The sequence below is a fragment of the Hesperophylax consimilis genome, chromosome 16 (assembly GCF_061612785.1).
Source record: "Hesperophylax consimilis isolate HC1 chromosome 16, BYU_Hcon_1.0, whole genome shotgun sequence".
NCBI lineage: Eukaryota > Metazoa > Arthropoda > Insecta > Trichoptera > Limnephilidae > Hesperophylax > Hesperophylax consimilis.
The window spans coordinates 33734584-33752639 of NC_142851.1; the positions used below are offsets into that span (position 1 = coordinate 33734584).

An 18056-nucleotide genomic window follows, 5' to 3' on the forward strand; every position below is an offset into this window, starting at 1 on the left:
CCCCCTAAGTGATGAATTTGACGATTAGGTAAATTAAATATTTACCTGAGATAGTAGTCGACTGGTGTGTTCTGTGATGGACACCTTGGAGCTGGCGGCGGCGAGGTGACCCTCAAACTGCAGGACAGCGGCTCTCTCTCCTTCCACTTCACCCACACAGTCTATGCAGGACCATTTGCTGAGGAAACAGAAAAACAACCTAAGACGATGCTCTACCAACTAATGTGATCTGCCAAAATGATGTGTTTTTGGTTTGAAAATTTGATCGCTTAGAAATATTATAGACGCTTTAATTAAATACTGCGAGTAGAACACATCTCATCCTTTGCTATAATAAAGCATTTTGTTGATAAGTTTTTTTGTAAGCCCAGAAAAAAATAAAGTATCCGACCTATAAAAATACCTTGAGGTGCAAAATATCTTACTTACAAACCCTTTTTTGTATATGATTTAATCGGAAACCGACGTTTTGATCGAAATCAAATGATTGTAAGCAAACAGATTGTATGCAAAAGATTGTACGTAAAAAGATTGTAATTATCATTTAATCGTAAATTACCATTTGATTGTATTATTTGCTTATTATTTGCCTATGATCATTTGATTACGATCATTTGCCTATGATCATTTGATTACGATCATTTGATTACGATCATTTGTTTACGATCATTTGTTTATGATCATTTGATTACGATCATATTGTATACAATCATTTTGTTCACAATCATTTTACCTATAACTGATTTTATTGCATAATGTGGCAAATTAAATTCTGGATTCTGGATAAATTTGGAAAAAATTTGAATGCCAGAACTTCACAACATAAAATAAAATATGCATTTTGGAGATGTTTTCTTTGGATATAAATCAAAACGGGCAACGGGTATTAAGCGGGAATTTCAACCTTACGCGTAAGGAGTGCGTGATTTCGCCTGATTCCGAATGTTACATGCTAAGATGCATCGCCTTAACAGTGACTTCTGAATAACTCCTGGGAGTAAAATACTGAAAATGTGCAGCATGTTTTAAAATATTCTTTTTTAAAAAGAGAGATATCCTTACTTTGTGATACACATCTCGATGAGCGCCTTTAGCGTGGGGTACTTCTCGAAAGCCTGGCGCGAGAAGGTGTGAGGATTGTGTGCCGCGATCATCACCAACACCATCCAGGCGCGCCAGTACAAGGAAGTGATGGCCAGGGATGGCGCCACGTAGCTGCAAGACAAGAAACAAAACACAGTCAGTGCAGTTCAAATAAAGAAACTACCATGTACTCTGGTACCTGGGATTGATTTGTTTCAATAGCCTGCTCATCCTCCACTCAATCAACTTCATCCTTGCTTTGAATCAACTTTGTATTCCATTACACAATTCAATTTGGATTCTAGCCTGAATAGATTTTAGAAGTTCACAACGATTTTTTTTTCCTCTTTTCTGATAAGGTATACATGACCAATTATGTACCTAAATATTATATTTGCAAAAAAATGTATGTATTAATGTAACTATGATCTATATTAAAATAATTAAAAAAAAAAAAAAAAAAAAATTTAAATATAAAGAATCTTTATCATCAAGGCGCTGCATCTCAGGGGGAGATTTGACTTCCTCCACAAATTTTCTGCACTGGCTCCGGACCCTAACCATTCACCTTTAATTTACAAACACTCTTGGACGACTTCAGGACGTATTTTACTGAGACAAACTGATACCTCCAAAATTATTACAATAACCAATGTCTTGGATCTCGATCGAGAAAAACGTCAATTAATATGACTAATGATACAAGTGATTTCATCGCGTGCTTCATCACTAGATTCAACACAACATCGCAAGTTTCAACAGTGATTTCATCGCATGCTTCAAAATTCAAAAAAATATTTATTGCACAAAAAGAGTAAAAAGGGTATAGTTTAAAGGTTACATCCTATTTCTTCCAGCTAACCCAACAAATACACATTATATTACATAACCCAACAATTACATGTTAACAAATGTACATATGTAAATAATAAATAAAAAACAGAGGTATTTAATTTATGTAAGGTATTCATTTAAGGTGTAGTGACATTTGTTTAAAAGAAATGTTTTTAGTGTTGATTTAAATTTAAGTATGTCGGTTATTTGTTTGATGCTACGTGGAAGGTTGTTATATACTTTAATGGCCATGTAGTGTGGTCCTTTTTGAAATATAGTTTTGTTTGCTTTTGGGATTAACCTTTTAAATGCCAGTAGGTAGAAGTGTAGCTGTGCACAGCAGGCCGTGAATTTTTAATCAAAATAAATCATTTTTAAATCTTTTTTTTTTTAAATTAAAAACATTACACCTTGAAAGGATATTTAAATGACTTACCAAATTTATTCAATATTCGACGTTTTTGCTTCCCTTCACTTAGATAAACATATTTAAAAAAAAACGGGACATATGTATGATACAGGGGCTCAAAGAAGAGCGAGTAAACTCGCTATTTTTCTATGGCTGGCCTGCTGGGCACGGCCAAGAATGCGAGATAACTCGCTCTTGGCACAGAAGCGGTTAATAAGTTTTCTGTGAACCTTGTAGCGTGTTTATGTGTTGAGTTTTTATCATTTTTTCTTCATCACTAGATTCAACACAACATCGCAAGTTTCAACAGTGATTTCATCGCGTGCTTCATCACTAGATTCATCAGGCCCTCTTCCATACAGTCAGTCCATCCAACTTCATCCGCCATAACACCCTAGCATGATAGTTCAAATAACATTCAAAATTTATTATCCAATGTAAATTTTCCTTTGAAATAAAAAAAAAAATCTCTTCCTTAATTATTGGTCTTGGGTTTCGGTGTCTTCTGGTATCTTTCCTCATTGCTAGCTTGTTCCATCCTTTGGGATCTATGGATTCTTATGATAGTTTCATGCTTAGTTAGATTAGGGAGTTGTTGGTTCATTTTAATTCTTATAGCATCTTTATTGTCTTTTTTTAACTTTATCAACTGATTAGATAAATCACTTTGGATAACAACATAGAGTTAGGTGCTTGGAGTAAAGGGCCCTTACCCAGCTGGAAGTGTGATATTCTCCGGGTGGTGGTACTGACAGAGCTGGAAGATGTAGTCAGCCACCTCTGTCTTGTCCAGGGGCAGCGGGTTCTCTTCGGTGGTGAGAGCGCAGGCCCGCCGCACCAGTTGCTCGCACAGCTCCAGGGCCTCTCCGGGGGTTACCGGTAACTCCTACAGCATTCATCAGGTCATGTTATAAACAAGCAGAAAAAGCACAAAATAGTACACTCTAGCTATCGAGGTGGAAATAAATTGGCAGGTATTTTCCTCAAGGCTTGAAAAATAAAAATTTCAGGACTAAGAGGAAACACCAGCATTTTGGAATATGTGACGTATTTTACAGTTTTTTGGAAATTTCTCAAAAAATTTTAGAAGTAAAAAATGTTACTACAATATTAAAGCTTATTAAATAGTAATCATAGAGTAATTAGCACAAAATGCCACTATTTTCCATTGTAACAACGAAGTGATTACCTTCGACAGTCCAATGAATAATATCCCTATGAGCGTGTTCTGCAGAAGTGGAACTTCACAGCTAACCCTGAAGGTCAGGGTCCTCTCTGACTCCGGGGGCCAGTTGTCCAGCTTACAGTAGGTCTCCAAGTTCTCCAGGAACATTATCTATAATATTATAAAACACAATGTGATTGATTGACCTGCGACAATATTATGAAACATAACATTGTGATGAATTGACCTGCGACAATATTATAAAATGTAACATTGTGATTGATTGACCAGCGACAATGTTATAAAACATAACATTGTGATTGATTGACATGCAACAATATTATAAAACGTGATATTATAATTGATTGATCTGCGACAATGATATAAAACTCAACACTGTGATTGATTGACCCGTGACCTTATAATAAATACCTTGTGAAGAGCCAGGGTGTACTCCTGTGGCTGGGGCCGGTACAAAGTGACAGCTGACTCGTGCAGCCACCATACTCCATCACACTGGATTGAAGAAATCTATAACCAGAGAATAGATTAAACAATGGAATTACGTGCCTTTAATGAAGTTGTCTCCTACAATAAAATTCCATGTTATTTGAAATGTATCATATTAATTAGAGCATGATGAGGGCAGAACAGAACATTTTGATATTTGAGAATTACCAAATAGTAGCGAAGATATAAGCCGTAAAAATGTTGATATTTGCGACACAATTTCATACATTTTACCAGTGTTCTCTGATAGTTCACAACTTCGTCATTTTTGTAGATATTGAAAAAATAATTGTACTATTAACTCTATATACATAATACGTTTTCATCAAAATATAATATTAGGAGACAATCTCATTACCTGTCTTAAATTTTGTTCCACATTGTTATTTACACAACAAGTTAAGTTTTATGGTCAGAAGTCGGATCTCACCCAGTTTGGTGTCAAATCAACTTCCGTAGCAAAAAAAATAACCAGATGGAATGAAACGAAAAACTACGTAATTACCTGCATCCTAAAGTCCGTCAGATGCTTGGCGTGCGATGCCGTTAATAAAATACACAGTCCAAAAAGGTCGGCGATGGCGTGGAACATCCTCTCGCGGCACTCGGGCGGGGGCTCCTTGAGGGGGGCAGCGGCGAGCCCCCGACACAGGGCCAGCAGTGCGGGGGCACCTTCAGCACGCCCTGCGCGCACGGCCTCGCGGGTCAGGGCACGCAAGGGGCGCAGGTACTCCTCGGGACGCATCAGCAGCTCCTGGGAGTGGAAATTGTTACATTGCAGTCATTTTATGATAAGACAAAATTATATTTTAAATATTAATAAAATTGTTTCTATCAGCGGCATGCGGCATACATTTACGATTCTATACTAGGTCTACGGTAGTTCATTGTCGATGTATGATGGTTATAGTACGCAAGTTGGAGCAGTAAATAACACCGACATACCTGAAAGGTTTCAGCCATGGCCTGCGGCACTGCAGAGGGCTGTGCCTGTATGAGGGAGGCGATAGCAGCCATGCTGTTGGGGTTCCTGACGTTGGACAACTCGTTGTAGATGGTATGCATTACCACACTTCGCAGGGTCGATGGGCAGGTAGCTACCATCTCTCTGGAATAGGAAACAGTTTACTGAATTAGAAATGATTGAGTATGAATGTGAAACCAATGCTATACCCCTGGTCTTTTCGATCAATATTATGGCCTCGAGAGACACTGCTGGTTATCACTGCACAAGCTTCCATAATAGTCTCGGATTAAACGCACTGAGGGAATACTGCACAAGTTGAATAAATTATGAATAAATTGTCGCAATGTCACAGAATGTAGGTACTCCGCACTGTCAGACAGGGACAGGTATTTGAGTAACAGGTAATTGGAGGAACGCAGGAATATATGTTAAAGGGAGATATTATACAGTTGCATCAACAGGCATGATACTCAGAATAGAAGAGCACAATAAAATTGTGACTGGGAGATCTTTCATTATTTAGGCCCTCACGCCGAGACTTTTAAATAAAATTGATGAAGAATTTAATGTACATGAAACCATGGCAAGATTCTGTCTCAAAGACTACGGTGGACTGATAATGTGGAAATTGGGGGGACTGGAGATCAGAGCCAGTGAAGAACATTTGTCTAGGTTGTAAAATTCTATCCTGTGATGTAGTAACGTGTTACCTGAGACAGCTGAGATAGGCGTTGACTAGCGGCTTGGTCTTAAGGCGCATCTTAACGAGCTGTGCAAGCACCTCCTGGTCGCGTGCCGCCGTGCCAGAGATGTTGATGGCCACATGCGCCAGTAGCTCCTGCGCCGGTCGCCACAGCTTACCCGAGTGCAGCCACGACTCCAGGCGGCAGGCGGCTATCATGCGGATCTAGGAATGTCAAAAGCATTCAGTAATTAAGCTTTCAAAATGTGTGTTCTGCGAAATACATTTCAAATTTGAAAAAACAGAAAATGGTTAGTACCTCCGGGAATCCGCAGGTGGCAGCCAGCAGCTTGAGGAATCCTTTTCCGATGGCATCAGGAGCCGCTCTTCTTCCCAACTGTTCTTTAATGGCTTCCAAGACCAAGGCCTCCACAGATTCATAGCTATTGCTATACCTGTAAGCAAATTATAACATAAATTAATCAAAATATGTATATAACAATTGAAAACAGTGCATTGTAAAAGTACATACACAGTTATTGCGATATACAGTAAGTAAAAAAAATATACACTATTAAGGATTTGTAAAAAGGTGTGTGGATCCTTCTACATATTTTGTATCAATGGTTTCAATGTGTGGCACCTCCAGCATTTACACATTGACCAATGTGCACTGGTCAGATTGCTAACCCTAGAATTTTTCGGGACACTTCGGTTGCCAAACCTGTGATTCAATTACAAAACCTGAGAGTTGAAATCGAAGCAGGAAATCATTCCTTTTCAACAGCCCAGAGAAGTGGGCGCCCTTTTGGCTGCGGGCCGGGCGGCTGACTTTTGAATGCGTTCGATAAACATATTTTTATTTTAAAATCTGGAGCATTCATCATGGAAACTCCAAATACATCTACAGATCCTGGACTTTTAATGGCTCTAGTCTAGTGGGGACAACTATCACAAGGCCAATTCTAAAATTATCAAGAGTTTCAAAACTATGCTTAAAGTATTTACCTTGGAAACAGTGAGTATTCCAGATCAGCTGTATCACTTTCTTCTTCGTTAGACCCCAGGAGAGGAGATCCTGATGGGGATAAAGTGCCTGGAAATAACAATATTCACATTATCTATATAAATAAAAATGTTAATGTTTGTTTGTTCAAAATCTTAAATCCACGAAAGTTCTTCATGTGTTTTTATATCTATATTATGTAGATGTCACGTATGACACACTTTTTTAAAAAAACAGCGCCATCTGTTGAACAAAAAGGTTTTTAAAAAAAAAAACAGTGCCATCTGATGGACAAACATCTTTTTTTTTAAACAGCGCCATCTGTTGGACGTAAAAGCAACACACACTGTTGTGTCTTTATCTGCACAGACAGACCAAGCCACAGCAACGCGTGACTGGGTACAGCTAGTTGTTAATAAAAAAAAACACTAAGCAAGGTAGGAAAAAGTGTTGAATTTTTTTATTGACTTTTTTTTTCGATAGACCGACATTTCACAGGGTTCGAATAACTTCACAATATTTGAATTTCTCCCACTACTATCATTATAAGCAGAAAATGCTGTTTGGGTGGACAATGGACAATGCCGGAGTACTTCGAAAATAGACTGAGCCACTGCAACGTGTGGCGGGGTACAGCTCGTGGTTTCATAAAAAAATTGCATAGGAAAAATAGTTACAGCTATCGCCACACAGGGCGGAAAATGGCGCTAAAGTCCAAAGCTACACAAATATATTATCAAGTGGTGAGTTTTATTACATGACCCATACAAGCTGTGAAGTAGGAATTCTTATAAAGTACTGTAACATGGGGCGACTTTGATCATCGCGTAAATCTGCATAATACTAATTCTGGCTACCGTCAAATTACTTGCTACTTTTTTTTTTTTTTTTGACACTTAATAAATGTCAAATTATTTGGTTTCTAGTTATATTCAAACATTTGATAGTTGAATTGTGTTGCTGTTTTTTGTATTTTTCAAACAGAGAACAATGTAAATACATCAACGATTATGATATATAATTACCAACCGATTTCATACCGATTGTGTGAATGGTTCCAGCTAGAAACATAGGATAGTTTTGGACCCGATAGGTGGCGCTGTTGTCGAAATCAATATATATATATTTTTTTTGATTCTTATCTAAAAATACATACAACCACAAATTTTAACTTCCCAACATAGAAGGCGGTCTGTGGCAGAACAACGTCTGATATTATAAAATTCATTCCAAATGGAGTTAAATTCTAACTGGTTTCTTCTAATCTTCTCTAAATAGTATAAAATAAAGTAGCTATCATCTTCAAAGTTTATAGTTAATAGTGCCAGGAATGTTTAGAGATGTGTAAATGGTAGCAGAAGTCGAGGACACCCGAGTAATACTTAACGCAATATCTCTGCCCCGTAATGAGATACGGAATCGAATTAAAGTCAATGTAATACAGTTTTTTAAGAGTAACACTGTGTTATACTGTATGTGAATGGTGGTAGAAGTCGGAGGTGCCCAAGAAAGACATTAGCAATAGCAAAGCATTGCGGGGGATCCACTAGTAAATAAATAAATAGTTCAAACTGACATACTATTTTCTGACACAAATGATTTTAAAGTCATTTAGTTTCAAAGTTCAAAATTGATAAAAGTCACCCAATTTTACGGTATCTAAAATAATGATGTGCCTATTTCAAGAAAAGATAATAATATATTCAGTGATCTAGCATAGGGCATCTAGCGTCCAACAAACAGAATGTCGCTTACCGAGGGTATTGTTGTCATTGGGCATGAGATGGCTGGGAGGGGCGGTAGTTAGGAAGGCTGTGACGATGTTGTCCACGAAGCACTTGCACCAGGTACAGTCCACCCACCAGCGCTCATTCAAAGCATCTTCTATGTAAACCTAAAATACATAACAAAGTAAATAATAAGTTTTTTGTTTAAAATCTAAATAAAGTCTTTGAAACAGAGTAATAAAACAGACGTAAATGCAATATTAAAAAAACTCTATTTTCATCAAATGTATGCCCTTGTACCTAGTTCCAGATTGATAGAAGTTATATTAGAGTCATAAACAAAAATAAAAAATTGTGAAGTTTAAAACACCAACCTATAAAAAATCGAGATGGTTTTGCCATCTCTTGGGCCGACTAGTATCCTATTCAAAGAAAAGAAAAATACATTGCCCGAGGATTGAACCTTCACGTGTGAACAGGAAATGCTTGTGTGTCTGCATGAGTGCCACCAAAAGTTGATAGAATGAATTGTCATCGACAATGAGTCTATCTGCCGAGTTTAAGCTCGTTCGGGAAGTGGTCTAATTTCCACTTTCAATTTTATTCATTCATTCAATCAAAATTCAAACAGAAGTACATATTTCAAAAAGTACAAATTAAGCGAATTCAAAGAAAAATTAAAAAATTATATTTGATTTATTAAGTATTGTACGAGACAATTTACCGTCCGTACAATAACTGTTTATACGAAGGAAGCTGGGTACACTTGTCAGCACACTTGTCAACACTTGTCAGCATTTCAGTCTTGGTGAATGTAGTGGAGGTTTGTAGTGAAGTTTAAAGGCACGTTCAGAAAGGAATTTATTTCCAAATCTGAGCTGACGAAAAGAATTTATTACTTGCAAAAACTGAATTTAATACTGAATAAAACACTTGAAAATATTTCATGGAGACTTGGAGATAGTTCTTCAGGAGAGAGGATTCTCTTTCAGAGGTAGTTGTTGAACTGACTATGGAGGGAATTCGATTCTCTATTTATAGAAAAAATTTAAATCGGGCCCTCTCGGAGGAGATTTTCCTCTTTAGTGAGGAGTAAATTGGTTAGGTATTTTTCCTCTCCGTATTTAGTTTTCTGAGAGGAAAGTGATATTTTAATATGATACATTTAACCAAGTCAGTTCAATCTACCAAAACCATCTCCCCCAGTCTCGTTTATTTATTTTATAATAAATTATACAAATTTTTATATTGGGTTTGAAGTAAAATATCTTTGGTTTGAACATTTCCCAAAGAGTAACAAATATATTTAGGTATAATTTTTCATATTATTATGTTAGCATATCATCATTTTTTGATGTTGATATTTATTCCGTGGTTATATTTTCAATCATTTTCCCGTAAATTGTGTCCGATGTTATCACAAATAGTCACATTTGAATTTGTAATCATTGTTTGATTAAAATCTCATTGGAATATGCTGTGCTGTGATTGGTTGAAGACGGCGGCCATCATGGAATTCCATCCGGTGAGTAGTGGAGGGGGGTCTACGTAAATACTGAGTCGGTTCCTTAGCGGTGGTCATTTCGTGGATTGGTGGCTCCGAGTGAGGTGGTGGATGGTTATTTTCAGATGTGTTTCAGGTTCTGCTGTTATATCACTATGTAATTATCTTGATTAATCACATATAGCACATCATTTGATTGAGTAATTATGATGTAAAGATTTCCAATTGTGTCGGCGACACGGCATCAAGCGGTTTTGGGGTTTGAGTGTTCTTGCAGTTTTTACGTAAATATGAATTTTCTTGAAAAATTCTGGATGTCTGGATACGTATGATATAAGTATTATAAATGTAAATTAAAATGTAAAAAATTACCTATGATCACATGAGTGGAAGTGTAATAAAAAAATAAATTACATTATTTTCTCCAAGAAATGTACATCAAATGTACGAAAATGTGCACTTGTTAATTTCTACCGATTTTTAAAAAGCTTCTCGTTAACTCCTTAAGCTTTTAAGTTACAAAAAAAATAATTATTTTTGAAGATAATATACATTCATACTCTATATAATAATATACGAGTTATACTTGATTTTGAAGTTTGATTTCTTTTACCGTTTTGCATTACTTAATGATTGACTGTTGGGCGAGGATGGTCCGGTTAAAACGGTAGGTATAAAAAAAATGTTCCTACATAATATCAAAGTGTTACTGGAAAGGGTGAAAGGAATATTAACACATTTCGGCCGGGTATTATTTGCGCTGGCGCTATGCTGAGTCTGGGCGAAAATAAAGGTCCCAAGTGAATTTCTTTAATTGGTTTTAAATCGCTATATCTTCGAAAATAATTGAAATATTTTAATAAAAATTTCTACGTAGTTACTGAGCATACCCAAGCTATAAAAGTATGTACTAAACGAAAATCGAATATTATTTGAAATGCAACTCAATTAATCTTGTAATATGTTTATTACAGTCCGCGTATCGATATTTGCCCATACCTGCTTTCTTTAAATACGCCCGAAATTTCTCGCTCGCTTGCACATAGGAGTTGAGTGGGTGCGGAAACTAAAACGAAAACGGGAAAACGAAACGAAAGGCACGAAAATAAATTTTAAAAAAGACTTATACAAGAAGATGTACGTATAGTTGAGACCTTTACAAAGAGATTGGTATATAATATTCATGTAAAACATTGAATAATTCCGTCTTTTCTGCCATTGAAATGAGGCCTGCGCAAAAGGTAGAACTACCCTTCCCGGTCTTAAGCAGTAATCGACTGAACGGGTAGAACTACCTTTCCCGCTCGAAGTGTGTTAAGAGACATAACCCTATTAAGATTTACATTCATGAGTGTGAAACACACCCAACCAACAGTAAAGGAGTGACTAACCTTTATGAACGCATCGGGCCAGTTCTTGCTGTCCTTGTGGCCAGCGTACAGCAGGCTGCAGGCCAACACGAACACCAGAGGGTTGCCCTTGCTCTTGAAGGCCGTGCCCTGCTCGCGCTTGAGTAGCCCACACAACGCCTGCGTAGCCGCCTCGCTGCCGAACATGGCCGGCCGCAGCTTGGCCAGGTACAACAGGCCGTGGGACAGCACGGGGTCCGGCTTCCAGCGTTGTGTCTTCAGCAGGCGAATCGCGCCGGATAGGAGACCATTCTGAAACAACACAAATGCAAATATTAATTTAATATTAATTTAATCTAATTCTACCTTATTTGCACTATAGAAACTTATGTACTTGTATCTCTTGTTTACTTACTTACTTACTCTCTAATGTCATTTCACAATCAAATGCCACATATATTTGTATTTTTTTTTAAAATACTTCTACGATTTTAACTGTGACATGTTATCATTGTTTATGGTATATTTATACCGTTGATATTAAATAAATAAATAAAAAAAAATTCATACAAAAGAAAAAATGTTGATATGTTTGAGAGGAAAATTCTATGATCTGTACAAAAAAAATGTTGGTAAATTTCCAATCTCCGCTTATTTCTAAATTCGCTAAAAAAATTATTGAAATAACAATTTGATCATTTCCACCCCCCCCCCCCCCCCCAACATTGATAGTTGTTTCTTGTGGTAATTAAGTTGAAATCAAGGGTTATTTTAATAATTTGCACATATTAACGTACTTCATGCGGGAAAAACAAGGGTCACACACATTGGAAGACAGGCGTAAAATAAACGACTTAACTTTTTTATTCAAAATTCTAAACTCTAAATTCGACTGTTGTGAACTTCTGCAACTCATAAACTTACGAATACCTACAATAACAACACGACAAAATACACTATTCCACTGCAACACACATAAGCGCAATTACATTGCGAACTCCCCAATACAACGGTTTCACACTATGGGAAACCAATACTTAGGTGATGTCGATATATTTAATATTAACTTTGCGAATTTATTAATACACTTTTCCTAAATGCAAGTTGTATTTTTGTAAACCAGTCAAATCGCTGTATTTTTTAATTTATGTTCTTGTTATTTATTTTTTTTTTTTCTTGCATATATTATTTTTGAATGTAATTTTATTTTTATTATTTCTTTCATATTATACCTACATGTAAAATTGTACCACCTACATGTAAAAGCCTTCTGGGCGTTAAATAAATAAACCGCCGTTATCTTTGAAAATATGTACATGTTTTTATGAAATCTTTTCCATAGTACTCACCGCACCCCAACTATAAGAGTATTGTCTGGAAAGGTTACTTTGTAATAAGATTTCATAAACTTAAGTTAAAGTCAGTATTTGGCCATTTAGTGATGTTTTATGTGTAAAAAATGTAGGTACTTATTTTATTACAACAGAGATAAATGTGAAGCAGCTTACTGCAAGCTGATCCATAAATAAAAAGAAGTTGAACCGAACTCAAACAAAACAAGCATTATTTAAATAACAATCTAAGAAGCAAATTCAGAAAAGAATTCAAAGTTTGAAGAGGTATATTAATTTATTACAATTTTTAAACGCCAATTTGTACGGGTGACTTGCGCAGGTACACCGGATAGGTTTGCCTGAGTGTACAGGTGACCTGCGCAGGTATGCCGGATGGGTTTGCCCTAGTGTATAGGTGACCTGCGCAGGTACGCGGGAAAAGTTTGCCCGAGCGTACAGGTGACCTGCGCAAGTATGCCGGATGGGTTTGCCCGAGCGTACAGGTGACTTGCGCAGGTACGCCGGATGGGTTTGCCTGAGCGTCTGGAGCCAGCTTAATAATAATAATAATAATAATTGGATAATTTGTAGAGCGCCGTTTTTGTGAAAAATCACCTCAAGGGCGCTGTACAATTTGTTTCCTAGGATCTACATTTGTTATTTAGACCAACTGTGCCAACACAAGTTTCGTCATCCGTTCAGGTATGTGTCTGCGGCCAATATAGCGCTGACATGTGTCTGCTGCCAATAAAGAGCGCTGACACAACATCTTCACATAGATAACAAACCTTGGCAGCACCGCTGTGACGTTCGACGAAGACAGAAGATGGAGACTCTGCTGCAAGAATCCTAGGTAGCGAAGGAACTGTACCAGCCGCTGCAGCGAGAGGGACTACCCCGTCCACCAACTGTGCCAGCACGAGGTTCGTCATCCGTTCAGGTATGTGTCCGCTGCTAATATAGCGCTGACATGTGTCTGCTGCCAATAAAGAGCGCTGACACAATATCCTCACATAGATACCAGACCTTGGCAGCACCGCTGTGACGCTCGACGAAGATAGAAGATGGAGACTCTGCTGCAAGAATCCTAGGTGGCGAAGGAACTGTACCAGCTGCTGCAGCGAGAGAGACCACCGCGTCCACCAACAGTGCCAGCACGAGGTTCGTCATCCGTTCAGGTATGTGTCTGCTGCTAACATAGCGCTGACATGTGTCTGCTGCTAATAAAGAGCGCTGACACAATATCCTCACATAGATAACAGACCTTGGCAGCACAGCTGTGCAAAATCACCTCATCCTAGTCTATTTTAGTCTCTCTAGTCACTTCCTAGCCATTCATGCCACTTAGTGTATCCTCTCGACCCTTTTAGACTCTTTCCTGGCTCCAATACCTAAATAAAATCCAGCAAAAAAAATAATTACAATTCTTTCAATTTCACACCTCTGTCTCAGACCTTTAGGGCTCGCTTATCGCAGGCTATCATAAGCAAAATCTTGAACCAAAGTCAAAGTGAAGTGTATGTTTGTCATCTGTAACAAAATATATAAACAAAAACAGAAAATAAAAACAAAAACTTTAAATAAAATATGGCTTATCTGTTTTCTAGGTAGATATCCTCGATTGGAGAGGTCCCGTAAATCCCGACCCCACTTGACACTTGAGGGGTCAGCTACATACATTGTGTCCAGTGCGTGTGCGTAGATGACTAGATTATTGTATTTGTTAATTACCAATTAATGTCACAATCGTTAGATCCATCATTAATTTATACAATTAATCTTTTCATCACCCATCCATTGGCATCAATGTTACAAAATACACCGAGCCAGGCCACTCATATTAAGTCATCCTGTGTCTCTAGGTGCCTTTTGTATTAAATTTGTATCATAAAGCTCACAACATTCGTGTTCGTGGCAATTTTGGCAACACCAAATGTGTTCCCCAGTTTTTGTTTGGTCATTTTAAGTAGGTAAAACCCTATCAGGTCTTAAATAAACCACTACAAACCTTTTTGTAAGCAAAGAGTTAGTAAAACCAATAGGTCTCTTCTGCTATAACTGTGTGTCTTGTAAGACATCCTTAGGCATATGTCTTGTATTATTGCCAACTAAACGCATAAACCCAACCAAAGGTTATGCCATCGTCCTTTTTGATAATACCAATAGCCACTACTTGATTGTTTTTGACATTGTGTATGTATTTTTTTCCGGTATTGAAATGGTACTTTTTTATTATTGAACGTTGATATGTTATTTTCATGATACATGAGAATGTTACAATATCCACCATGAGACGAGGGATCGTTATAAAATCTAACACTATACATGAGAATGTTATAATATCTACCATGATACGAGAAGCTCGTTATATTTACTTTTTACTGGCTTACATACACTGTGGCCAAAGAGATAATTTGTTCCATTAAATGGTTATAAATATCTATGCTGTACCGTCCTTTCAATACTAGGGTCCTTTCGTAATTCGTTCAACTTCTACATGAGACGTGAAGACGTTATAATAGGATTTATTATCCATTCTACGGGTTTAACCCAGTTGGCATTTAATTAAATATTCTTCCACACAATATATCGGAACATGATAAAGACTTGTATCACATATTTTAATACATATACATTACATACAGCTGGGTCCCTAAGTACAAAGAGATTTTTATACAATATTTATTGATTAGCAACACCTTTCCCGCCATTCAAGTAGGACTGGCGTAAAAGGTAGAACTACCCTTCCTGCCAGAAGTGTGTTGAGAATTAAGCGTACGGAAATTTTACCTAAAATATTAACAGAGGAATTATGACACAAATGCATCGATAGAGATGCTGACTCGGAAGATATACTTGAGGCTGGTTGTGTCAAAATTAGGAACAATATATAGTTGTTAGAATGCTGTAGTTTAAAAAAAGAATTAGTGCACACAAAGCAAGGTGTGAGGCTTTTAACTGTCTCTCTTTCTCTAATACTCCGGAGAAAAATAGTGTGAATTTAAAAAAAAATAAGAGTAACTGTGGTACCAATTTATCCGTGTTGTGGTTATCAAAAGCGGCTAACGCGGAGGGAACAAGTTCCAGAGGGTCTATGTCCACCACTGTGGTCGATTCTCCAGGAGAGCCAGCATAGGACCCGATTTTAGACTTTTTCGTAGGGACCACATTTGATGTGGTTCCTTCCCTTTTCCTTTCAGAAGACACTGTAATTTAAATAAAATATGTTAAAATCGTCGTTCAGAGAAGCAATAAGGTCATTTATTATGATTCAAAGATTATTTACCACTTGTAGATGGTTTGTTGTGCATAGACCTCTTCGCTTCGGCATCTCTATTCAACACTCCAGTTGTTTTGGACCCCAAAGCGAATAAATCTGTGGGATATTGTGCTTTATTTTTCCCCCCTCTCCCCGAGGGAGCCTTATTTCTCTCCATTGTGGCAGTTAATTTACATGTACACTATAAAATCAATTTTCTGTAAAAAAAAGCATTATCGGATAGTTATTTGGTGCAAACAAAAACACCGCACCACGGACGTTACTAGTCGGCAGACTTACCAAATGTGACAGCTGTAAACCAGAGATGAAAACACGGCGACAAATAAATAGACAATCATCGAAAATATACAATGCTGCCAACAAAACGCTAACGAGAGAGAGATGGTGATAAAAAATCGATATTCCAAAATTTTATATGTTTTGCTTTTCCACTATTAATTTTAATTAAAATATTAATATAACTATTTAATTTTACTTGAAAACGAAAGAGAGTAATTATTTTTTTCCTGATAATGCGATTATGGTATTCTATCGAATTTGATCCATTTATTTTTAAATGCTTATAACTACTCTGATATACACTATTTCCATGTATTGCTTTGAAAACCTTAGGGTTTTCCTTCTTCCTCAAAAATATCCTTTCCTACTTTGTTATTTTCTTAATATTTCTTCAAATAAATATTTTTCGCTGGCGCCGTGAGTTGATTGAGCCGTAGTTAAGACTGAACAAGGGGAGTTGGAATTATTCTTGAGAGACAATACTCTGGTAAACGAGCAACTTTTTTACGACAATTATTTCTTGCCAGCAAGGTATTTCCGTCTAGATTTTCGCATTGTCGGTCAAGATTGCGCTATTGCCAGATTGTGTATTGCTCATGCCGTCGTACTGCTCCGACTTTACGGTGAGTTAGAAAAACTGTCTTAATTTTGAAAGCGATTAATAATTTCGCGATTTTTTTTCAAGATTTTACAAGTTTATGCCTACAAGTCTAACAAGTTTGACGGGGTTGTTGCGTAATGTGAATATTTTTTTTATAAATTACGGCAATCTTTACAGGACACGACAACATTTACGGCCAACCAGCCTTGCCCTGCACGACTATTCTTGACGGCCAAGACAATATATTTTTAGGCAATAGGCAATATTAGGCATTTTGTCTTGCATATATTGCATATATTTGTCTTGCATATCAGCACCTAATTTGAAATTAATTTGGAGACCGTAAGGCTTTCTTTTCGCCAGAGTGAATCTTCTTTTAATTTCCTGTCCAGTATCTTCTATGAGTATGAACTAAATCATTTTCACGATAAATTTCTTTAGCGTGACTTTTTATAAGCTTATCTTAACGGATATCCGGAGAGCATTAACGCATTAACAAAATGAAAACGCTAGTGTCTTTACTGGATTAAATCTTGATAATACGAAGTGATAATAATTGCGAGAGGTGTGCAATTTCAATCAATGTCAGATAGCATCAAATCATAAAGTTATTTTGCAATTTTCCTTGTAACATTATTTTGTGAGTTTTCGGTCTAAGTTACATTGCTATTCAGTAGCAAATTCAAAATTCTTATATTTTCATAGACAGGAGCGAAACTAACTAAATGTTAACGGATAATACCCTGATTTTTGGAATAGGAAACGCGCCCACATGGTATTTCATGGGGTATTTATTTTATTATTTATCCAAATGCCATAATATGTTGGGTTTGGTTAGGTTCACTCGCGGAATACTTAAACACTCATGAATAGGGTATTTTAACTGTTTTATTTTGAAAGAGTTACGATAGTTACGGCGTTTTTATTTAATTTTTATGTTGACGAATAAATGTTCAATATCGATTTAAAATGTGCCGTTTTCGAATTGCAGCCAAAACGACGTGTTCGTTTTTATTTGTGAATTCGGCGGCGTTGACGTCATTCCGAATAACGTTGGTAACAGCCGTCTTACCAGCCAGTGGCGTTTTTTGTCATAATGACGTTGTAGCCAGTTGGAAGCGCTTCGGAATGTGCGGTTTTAGGTAACTTAAAAAATCAATAATTATGAATAAAATGTTAAAATAGTTTGTGTCAATAACTCATGCATTGATTTAGTCTATGAACTCATGGGATTCATGGAATGTGCTGTGCGCAATCCACATGTAAGAATAGAAGGAATCTTTCGATTGTGTTTCTTGGAAGAATGAAGTAAGTAATTTATAATGA

The 18056-nt window shown here is 36.9% G+C and overlaps 1 protein-coding gene across 1 annotated transcript in view; it reads right to left on the bottom strand.

The window, feature by feature from the left end:
• The window catches only part of IntS1 (integrator complex subunit 1), a 41582-nt gene extending 25454 nt beyond the window's left edge, over positions 1–16128 (bottom strand). The window contains exons 1-14 of the mRNA XM_089641185.1: positions 15857–16128; positions 15601–15776; positions 11279–11548; positions 8412–8550; positions 6659–6746; positions 5970–6105; positions 5679–5875; positions 4947–5109; positions 4507–4755; positions 3924–4022; positions 3516–3662; positions 3040–3212; positions 1063–1215; positions 46–178 (exon numbers count right to left, since the gene is read on the bottom strand). Coding sequence (XP_089497311.1) covers positions 46–178; positions 1063–1215; positions 3040–3212; positions 3516–3662; positions 3924–4022; positions 4507–4755; positions 4947–5109; positions 5679–5875; positions 5970–6105; positions 6659–6746; positions 8412–8550; positions 11279–11548; positions 15601–15776; positions 15857–16007 — 2274 coding nt within the window. The 5' untranslated portion in view covers positions 16008–16128. The remainder of the gene's footprint in view (positions 1–45; positions 179–1062; positions 1216–3039; positions 3213–3515; positions 3663–3923; positions 4023–4506; positions 4756–4946; positions 5110–5678; positions 5876–5969; positions 6106–6658; positions 6747–8411; positions 8551–11278; positions 11549–15600; positions 15777–15856) is intronic.
• Positions 16129–18056: the final 1928 nt, after the last annotated feature.